This window comes from Oryx dammah, unplaced genomic scaffold (genome assembly GCF_014754425.2).
Source record: "Oryx dammah isolate SB20612 unplaced genomic scaffold, SCBI_Odam_1.1 HiC_scaffold_2, whole genome shotgun sequence".
Classification (NCBI taxonomy): domain Eukaryota; kingdom Metazoa; phylum Chordata; class Mammalia; order Artiodactyla; family Bovidae; genus Oryx; species Oryx dammah.
This window is the reverse complement of record NW_024070186.1, coordinates 189,762,327-189,772,018: the sequence shown is the minus strand read 5'-3', so window position 1 is coordinate 189,772,018 and position 9,692 is coordinate 189,762,327. Positions and strand designations below refer to the sequence as shown.

The following is a 9,692-nucleotide window of genomic DNA, read 5'->3' as shown; positions in this document are numbered from 1 at the left end:
AACAAGAGAAGCCACCACAGTGAGAAGCCCTGGAACTGCAGCTAGAGAGTAGCCCCCACTTGCCGCAACTAGAGAGAGCAACGAAGACCCAGCACAGCCAAAACTAAATAAATAAAAATAAACATTAAAAGAAAAAAAAAAAAAAAGAATCCAGGTTCCTTTTTTAAAAAAAGATATATTTAAAACATAGTACTATCTCGTATATCCATTTACATAAATGTAAGCACACACTTCAGGTCACTTGGTCAGACGACACCCTCGCTTTCTAGAGGAAACCAGTCAGAGGGGTGACCTACGTGGCTCGGCACTGACCGTGCCAGGCTTGCCATCACCCCGCCTGCTCTGAGCGGGGACGCTGACCGCTTTCATCCAGGTCTTTCCTGGCAGCCTCTTCATCTCCCAATGTTGCCCACATTCAGGGAGCAGGTGAGGAGTTGGGGGGCAACCTGGTGTTCTGACTGCCACCTCATTTCTCTCTTTTTCAGACCTTTTGCAGAAATCTGCAGTGACGCCAAGGTGCCAGGTAAGTCAGAGGCTAAAGAGGCCACCCTTCTGCTTCTCGGGGACCAGACGCAGCTGGGCCACAGGGCACGCGATAGGGGAGAGTGTAGTCGTTCTGCCTGGAACTTCCCCAGGAACCCTGAGACCTCCTGCAAGGCCAGTATCCTCAGAAGGTCCCAGGAAGCCTGCAGGTGCCCTTCAGAGAGGCCCTGCCATGGAGAGCTGAGCCTGGCAGATCAGGTAGAGAGAAGGAGGCACAGGCAGGAGCCAGCAGGAGGGGGCGTCAGGTAGGATGAGGAAGCCACCTGGGGTGGGGAGAGGGGGTGACCTACGCCCTGCAAGGGTGAGGCAGGTGGGAGCTGCCCAAGACTGGTTGGGCCCCTGGACTCTGCCTGCATTTTCAGGGCAACACCTGCACTAGACCCTAGTCTTCTAGAACCTTTCGGGGTCCTGGAACCTGGGAAACTCTGGCATTCTGATCAAGCAGGTGTGTCACAGGACTCGAGAGGCTGGAGCCCAGGGATTGGAAGGTGCACCTCTGATTAAGAACACTGATTTACAGGGAATTCCCCAGCAGTCCAGCAGTTAGGACTTTGCACTCTCACTACTGAGGGTCCAGGTTCAATCCCTGGTTGGGGAACTAAGATCTCACAGGCCACATGCCATGGCCAAAAAACAACGCTGATCTAGTCCCACCTCGCATGGTACAGCTGGGAAACTGAGGCCCAGGGAGGGGAAGGGACTTAGCAAGGCCACACAGTGAGCTGGTGGCCTCCTTGAGCCTGGTGTGCTGACCATCCATCTGAACCACAGGCCACCGTGGACTGTAGGCCCCAACGTGACTGTTCAGTGGGGACCGTGACAGGATTCAACGAGGCTACCCCACCCCAGCCTGAGACTTAAGGTCCTAACTCCAAATGGTCAGGGTTCCACTGGAATGCCACAGCCTTCTAGCATGTACTGATGCCACGGGCATGGTATGGGATAGGGAGGTGACTAGGTTTGGGAGCTGCTCCCAAGTCAGAGGTGAACATGCAGAAGGCCCCATGGAGGCCTCCAGGAGGAGAGTTGGGGACAAATTATAAGAGACTTAACGGGCTTCCCTGGTGGCTCAGACGGTAAAAAAAAATCCACCCGCCAATGCAGGAGACCTGGGTTCGATCCCTGGGCCTGGAAGATCCCCTGGAGAAGGGAATGGCTACCCACTCCAGTATTCTTGCCTGGAGAATCCCCATGGATGGAAGAGCCTGGTGGGCTGCAGTCCATGGGATCACAAAGAATCAGACACGACTGAGCAACTAACACTTTCACTTTATCAGAGACATATCCACTGCCCCCCACCATGGCCATCTTTAGGGTCTTACAGTGACCCCCACGGTGGCCACAGCCCGGCATGAGCACCTCTGAGTTGTCTGCACGTGGAGCCTCCTGCAAAAATCCCTCCTCCCTGGCTCACAGCCTGGGTTCCTTCTGCCTCCACAGCCTTCTGTTTCCCGGGATCTCCACTCATACCGCATCCAGACCCCAGCCTCTGGCTTTGCTTCACCAGCTAGACAGTTGCCCACCCAGGCCCAGCATGCCCTCATCCGTGTCATTAAGACCTTTCCGTGGGCTGTGTCAGTAAGCTGTATCCCCTCAATCAAGCCCAAATCTCCACTTACGCAGCACACAGCCGCACATATTTAGGGGGAGCCACACCGTGCAGGGAGATCTTAGTTCCCTGACCAGGGGTGGAACTTGTAGCCCCTGCAGTGAAAGCGTGGAGTCCTGGCACTGGACCACCAGTTCCCAATACACAGCGGCAAATCTTAATTTTTTTAATTTTTGGCTGCACTAGGCCTTCATTGCTATGGGCGGGCTTTCCCTAGTTGTGGCGAGCAGGGCCTCCTCTTGGTTGCCGTGCGAGGGCTCCTCATCACGGTGGCTTCTCTTGTTGAGGAGCACAGGCTCTGGGGTGTGCGGACACACGGGCTTCATTGCCCCTCAGCATGTGGGATCTTCTCGGACCAGGGATCGAACCCGTGTCCCCTGCATTGTCAGGCGGATTCTTAACCCCTGGCCCATCAGGGAAGTCCCCCACACATAACTGCAAATCTTTTTGTTAAGTCTTTCATAATCACATGAATTGGATTCAGTAACAGCACAACCCTGCTGGTCCTGCTCTGCGCTGGGCTTAGTACTGGGTTCCTTCATGCTCTTAGTTTCCTTTGAGTCTCGTATCATACAGTTTTCCCCTTTTGGCTCAGAGAGGTTCATCATTTTCCCAGGGTCACACAGCTAGTAAGTGGCAGCTATGGAGTTTGAACTTCGGGCTTCTGGCTCTAAACTAGGCTTTCTCTCCACTGGGACGCTGCCTGTCCACCAGGGCCTGTGACCTGTCGTTTGTCACAGCATTGTCAGATCTGGGCCATCACACGTCGGTGGTAACAGTAGCAACCATATTGATAGCAGTTCTCAGTTGCTGAGTATTTACTGGGGACCAGGTACATTATCTCATGAGATCCTCCCAGCAAACCTGCAGAATCCCACTCACATTTTACCTGTGACAAAACTTCAGGTACAAGGCCATTAAGTGACTCTCCCTGAGACCCAAGGCCTTGGACTCTACCTGGTCCGGGAAGGGTATAAGGAAACCCTGGGCCTGAGCTGAGCCTGCTGGGGAAGCCTCCCTGGAGGAGGAGGCCATAGTGTCAGCAAAGCAGACAGTGGGCGGGAGGAGGAGGGTGGGCAAGTCGGGCGTGGGAGCTGCTCAGGGAAGGCAGCTGCGGAGATGGGCCTCAGCCGTTGGGGGATCAGGAGCCTTGAGTGCTGTGAAGGGGACTTCAAACCTGCCAATAAGGCCTTCTCCAAGGAGGGGTCAGGAAGCCGAGACACAGTGGCCCTGGCACCCGGCATCAGCAATCCTTTCTCCCACCAGCCAAAGACAGCAGCATTCCCAAGCGCAAGAGAAAGCGGGTCTCCGAAGGAAACTCCGTCTCCTCCTCCTCCTCCTCGTCTTCCTCTTCCTCCTCCTCTAACCCGGAGTCGGTAGCATCCACCAACCAGATCTCACTCGTGGTAAAGTTGCGCAGAACAGGACCTGACCGCTCTTCCCTCTGGCTTTCAGCCGGCACTCGGGCAGGGTCGTCTACGCTGGGGCGTGGGTCCAGGGTGCGGGGAGACGCCGGGCGCTGAGCAGGGTCTGCAGACTCAACTGCCTGCCCCACCCGTGAGCTAGTCCGCCTCTCCTCTCATCAGGCGCTCACAGGCACCCCAGGGAAGGAATTCACAGGCCCACTATGCAGATGGGCAAGCTGAGGCCTCAGAGTGGGAAGGGACTTGACACCTCCTCCCACTCGATAGGACCTTGAGCAGACTCCCGGGTTCCCAGGGCAGTCGGATGCTAGACTAATCTCTGTGCTCACATCACATGCTCTGAGCCACAGGGCTGCGAGGCATGGGTATTACCCACAGTACGTAGACGAGGAAAACCGCGGACAGAAGCCCATTAACTCTGCGGCCTCACGCTGGTCAGTGGTGGATGGATGCCCCACCTCCAGAGCACCACCTGCTCTGTCACGTGGCTCCTCTCGAGGGGAAAGCTTCATTAAAGGCACAATTCAAGGGTTCTTTCTGATTTCAAAATATCAGCTTTGGAATCCCAAGTCCAAATGGGGAGAATAATTGGAAGCCAGTTGAAAATGACTTTAGGGTTTGTTATGCTCGGACCCTTCCCCAAAAAGCACAGCAGTTCAGGCTTTGCCTCTGTCCCTGCCAAGGCGTTCACAGGGGGTCCCTCAACTCTCCCGCCATGCAGAGAGACAGAAAGGCTTGCTCTGGAGCCTGAGGCCTGGAGGGGGCTGAGTTTATGGGGCTCAGGCCACCTGTTCTGAGCAATCCCCAATTTCTTCCCCACGTTTGCCCACACGGTTGGTCCCTGGGACACAGGTGGGAACAGGTCAGAAAGCTCCAGCCCTGGCCCCACGGTCACTGGTGAACCGTGAGCTCTTAGGTCACACTCCCCTCTCTGGGCCTCCCACAGCTTCAAAATAAATAGCATCCGAGGAAGTCCTTCAGAAAGCGTCCCAGGGGGCTCTCGGAGCCACCTGGAGTCCTAACCCAGGCTGTCTGTCCCCCCTCTCTCTAGCAATGGCCAATGTACATGGTGGACTATGCCGGCCTGAACGTGCAACTCCCGGGACCTCTGAATTACTAGACCTCAGTGCTGAATCAGGACCTCACTCAGAAAGACTAAAGGAAATGTAATTTATGTACAAAGTGTATATTCGGATATGTATCGATGCCTTTTAGTTTTTCCAATGATTTTTACACTATATTCCTGCCGCAAGGCCTTTTTAAATAAGTAAAAAAGAAAAAAAAAGCATTGCCTCTGTTCCTAACTGTTACTTGTTCTCTTTTGGAATTTATGGCTGCAGCTGCCGTCCCTGGAATGAGGTCAGGAAGTTTGGCTCAGCTGGCCTGCCCAGGCCTTCCGTCTTTGCCAAGAACAGAGGCCACAGCCTTGACCACAGGGCCCTGGGTACAGGCTTCATTCATTTTGCTGCTGCTGGGGTCACATGACCTCAGGACGCAGTACCAGAAGAAGGTGAAGTGCAGGGCCAAGCCCCTGGCCTCAGGGAGTGTGCAGAGTGGTGGAGGGTCATCTTGTCCTGGCCCCAATAACAGGTGCAGTCAAGAAGGTCAGATATGATAAGGAGACATGGAATCTCCATAGCTAGACGGAAGACATCTTGGAGACGGGGCCTTTGGGTTGGGCCTGGAGAGGTGACATGGCTTTTGGGTTTTTTTTATTTTTTGGCCACGCTGTGCGGCACGTGGGATCTTAGTTCCCAGACCAGGGATTGAACCTGCACCCCTTGCTTTGAAAGCATTGAGTCTCAACCACAGACTGCTCAGGAAGTCCCTGAGGCGGGTTTTGGCTACTGTGTGCACGAGCTCAGTCTTTCAGTCGTGTCTGACTCTTTTCAACCCCATGGGCTGTAGCCCATCAGGCTCCTCTGTCTATGGAATCTTCCAAGCAAGAATACTGGAGTGGGTTGCCATTTCCTCTTCCAAGGGAACCCTCCAACTTAAGGATCGAACCCATGTCTCCTGCATTTGCAGGCAGATTCTTTACAGCTGAACCACCTGGGAAGCCCCAGGTTTTTGCTAGAGCTCAGGGTATTTAAGCAGAGTGGTGGGTCACAGCTACTGGTCAGAAAGACCAGTTTGGTGACAGGTGGAAAGGTGAAGGAAGTGATGAGACTGAACTTCAGAAAGACAAGTCCAAAGGGTCTGGCAGTCATTCAGGCTTGCCATACTGGCCACTCCTTCAGTTCTGATGCGGAAGCTGGGGAAGGACAGGACGCCCTGGAAGCACATGGAGGGTGCCTTTACCTAGCACAGACTCAAGAAACGGTCCTTGAAGCACGCTGTTGTTTAGTTGCTCAGTCCTGTCCAACTCTGCGACCCCATGGACTGCAGCCCGCCAAGCTTCCCCATCCTTCACTATCTCCCAGAGCTTGCTCAAACTCACGTCCATTGAGTCAGTGATGCCATCCAACCACCACAACCTCGGTCGTCCCCTTCTCCTCCTGCCTTCAATTTTTCCAGCATCAGGGTCTTAGGAGTTGGCAGGACAAATAGGGAGGGCTGGGGCTGGACACCGTCATTGGGGAGAGCCACATGTGTAAAGGCAGGGAGACTGGACTGAGAACCTGGGCATTCTAGGAACGAGAAGGAGTCGCTGGAGCTGGGGAAGGGAGGAGAGTGGCTGGAAGTGAGACGGAAAGGTGGGCAGGGGTGGTCCACAGGCTGTGCCCTGCATGTGGTACTATGATGAGGGCTGAACCCGGGCAGAAATGCAGCGTGGGCTCTGCTGGCCCAGCCTGCTGCTCTGCAGCTGCACTGTATCCTTTTCCCCCGGGTCCTGGTGGAAGACCTTGTGGGCTGGGCAGAGGTGAGGAGGGATGCTGGTGAGCCACAGCACGGAGTACCAGGGGAGAACCAAGACCAGGTCTGCATTTTGGAAGGGCATGCCTTCCCCCGCAGAGGAGAGAGAAGCCGGAGTTCACGTGGGAGGCTCTTGCTGTTGCTCCAGCCAGAGCTGGTGGGGGTTTGGGCCAGGTGAAGAATAACAAGGAGGTCAGCCAACAGGACTTGGAGGTCAATTAGACACCAGTGCTGGGGCGTGGAGGAGTCAGGGTGGACTGCGGCGTCCAGCCAGGGTCCAGCAGGAAGCCTGCGATGTGGAGGAACTGAGTCCTGAGTCAGCTAAGTACACAATCCAAACAGGCCAGGAGCTCCTGCCAGCCCTCTGGGTCAGCCCAGTGCCCAGAGCCGAAAGGCAAGGTCCTGTCCCAGCCTTCCAGACTTCCTCCTGGAAAGACACAAGAAGCCGGAACCACAAGCTTGGCATGCCCCCACCCAAACTTTTCCTCTCTCTGCCACATTCCAGTGGCCCCAGGACCTGCCGAGGCTTTAAGCCCAGTCCGCCTTGAATCTCCAGGATCAGGGGAGGGGCGACCCCCTACCATTGACCACCCACTGCCCTCAAGACATCAACTGCCTAGGAGATCAAGGACCGCATGGTAACTGCCACCTTGCCGTCAGCCCCTCCTGGCACTCAGCCTTCCTCCATCTAATCCTGTCTCTCCCTGCATTAAAAAGCCCCACTGCGTTCCCTCCCCTGCACCATTCAGTGCCCGGGCCCTCCCTCTGTCCCCCTCCTCTGCCTCCCACCCCACCGATCTGTGCCCCACCGGGCAGTGAGCGCGCCTCCAGCCTGGCCACTGGCCTGCGTCCCTGTAGCCCGGCCGGCCCGTGGCTTGGGCCCACCTGGCGCCCCAGCCGCCGGGCTGGCGCCTCCCGGTTGTCTAGACCGGTCCGGGCCGCCCCGCCCCCGCGCTCAGATGGGCGGCCAGAGCCGGAAGTGGCTCGTGCCCGGAGCGGGCGGGGCTTTGCGTGCTCCAGACGGTGCAGCCGGCTGCTGCGCGGAGAGGCGGGGAGCCCCGGGCAAGGGCGCTGGAACCCCGAAAGGCCGGACTCTCCGCCTTTGTTATCCTTCGGACGCATGCAAATAGGCGGATTGGTGCAGCGAAACTTCGTGCCTTGGTGCCAGGCTTCATTGCAGAAATAAAGGGGATCCCCCTTCCCAACTCAAAGTTTTTGAACCAAGAGGTCACCTATATCCGTTTTCCTTCCCGTCCCGGGGGCTCAAGACTTTGGGAGATGTGTCCGGGGTTAGTACGGAGGATGTGCTTAGGGGCCTCTGGCCGTCTCCCCTCCACCCGCTACCCGGCCTGCTCGCTTAGTCCAGAATGTGCCCACCCAGCCCTTCCCCCGCCCCCCAGATCTGCCAGCAGGCCCTGCTTTCCGCAAGAGAGCCCAGATGCTGTTTATGCAACCTCCCCAGAATCTCAGTGTACTGTACTTTTTAAAAGTGATTTGATTCAAAGCACTCATTCTTTAATTAAACTTCATTTAGCTGCCATCTGTCTGGGTTCAAAATTGGCTTCGTGTTTTGCAACTCTAAATGAGAATTGTTATTGAATGTGTAAACACATGCACCAAAAAAAAAAAAAAAAATCACAAAACACTTTCAAAAGTAATAAATGAGGAATGTGCAGAAGCAACGTTAGGAGCTGCATCTTAAACGTTCTAATTGCTGGGGAATGTATTCTGGTGGGTACATAATCATGTTATATACAAATCTTTGTATAGAAATCTGGTATCAATGAAAAGATCAAGATTATGGAAAATGCCAGAATTATATCAGACTGAAAACAGTAATAAAGCAATCATCATCGGAGCAGGGACAAAGCGAGGGTGAGGCTGGAGGGGGGAAGGGCAGCAGTTCCATACACCTGCTCCCCTGCAGGGAGCTTCCCTCACCTGGCCAGCTGCCCCCCTTCTATTGAAAAGAGGAAGGTGAGCCTGAGCTCTGCTGACAGGGGCTTCACAACAGCCCTTCCAGATACTTCTTTAAATAAGGAGCCAGGGGACTTCCCTGGTGGTCCAGTGAATAAGACTCCAGGTTCCCAATGCAGGGGGCCTGGGTTTGATCCCTGGTCAGGGAACTAAGAGCCTGCCTGCTGCAATTACTGAGCAGCCAAAATACATTAAAAAAAAAAAAAAGTCCAAGTTTTATTGAGGGTTGTCTACTGACCTCCAAGGTAGAAGGTCTCCTCCCTCCCACCTGGCCCCAGCAGAGAAGAAAGAAAAGATGGACCCGTAGCACCTCTTTGAAGCCTTGTGTTAGTGGCTCGATAAGAGGTTGGTGCTCTTTGGGGGAAATGGTCTTCAGGATTTTTCTTTTTTTTTTTTTTTAGGATTTTTCAATGAGGAAACTGAAGCATGAAGACAGGGAAGGAGCAGGGCTAGAGGCTGATGGTCTCAGGAAGGGGCGGGTTCTTGCTGGCGTTTCTGAGTGATCAAGATTGGAGGATGCAGGAGTGGAAAGATAGGTAGTAGCTGAGATGTGGATTAAAGCAGACCCCAGCATCCCCAAGACTCTCTTTGGCTGATTTGTCCTCTGTGCCCCCTTGATCTTGTCTCCTTGGCCGTCTCCCCAGCACCGCCTTTCTATCACAAAGCAACCTCTCTCTTCCTTCCGAACTCACGTAGCTGTGCCTTCCCGTTTTACCTATCACTGAAATGTCCCCTCCTTGGGGGCCTCTCCAGACCACCTAGTCTAAATCAGATACTCTCTACTTCACAAGTTTTACATTTCATCTCCTTTTAAAAAAACAAAAACAAAAGGAAAACAAACAAAAAACATGTATTATGATTCTTCCCTTAACTTTTTTTGGCTGCACCTCACTGCTTGCAGGATCTCAGTTCCCCCACCAGGGATCAAACCTGCACCCTCAGCATGGAGCCCTAACCACTGGACCACAAGGAAATTCCTCTCCTGTGACTCTAAATCCTCCTTCCTAGTGAATCCAGTAAGCTTGCCCCCACCACCTTCCCCCAAGTCCGTCTGTGGGGAACCATGACAGGTGCCTCTGCCCATTTTTCCACCATGAAAGCCTGCTTGCTTGAATTCTGGTCAAGTGTTTGGACTCCAGAAGCCCACTGTTTCAACATCCGTGTCCCTGAAACACCCACTTAAGATGCAGGAAATGGGAGCCAGGATAAACACTCGGTGCTACAAGAGGTACCAAAAACATTCCACCTGGCTTACATTCTTGCAGATAATAATAAAATAACCA

At 54.2% G+C, this 9,692-nt stretch overlaps 1 protein-coding gene across 4 annotated transcripts in view; it reads left to right on the top strand.

Moving 5' to 3' along the window:
* GTF2IRD1 (GTF2I repeat domain containing 1) overlaps nt 1-9,219 on the top strand; it is a 123,336-nt gene extending 114,117 nt beyond the window's left edge. For all 4 annotated transcript variants that reach the window (XM_040260900.1, XM_040260886.1, XM_040260894.1 and 1 more), the window contains 3 exons: nt 486-523; nt 3,419-3,558; nt 4,628-9,219. In XM_040260900.1, the coding sequence (XP_040116834.1) occupies nt 486-523; nt 3,419-3,558; nt 4,628-4,696 (247 nt within the window). In that variant the 3' untranslated portion in view covers nt 4,697-9,219. The remainder of the gene's footprint in view (nt 1-485; nt 524-3,418; nt 3,559-4,627) is intronic.
* The last annotated feature ends 473 nt before the right edge of the window (nt 9,220-9,692 follow it).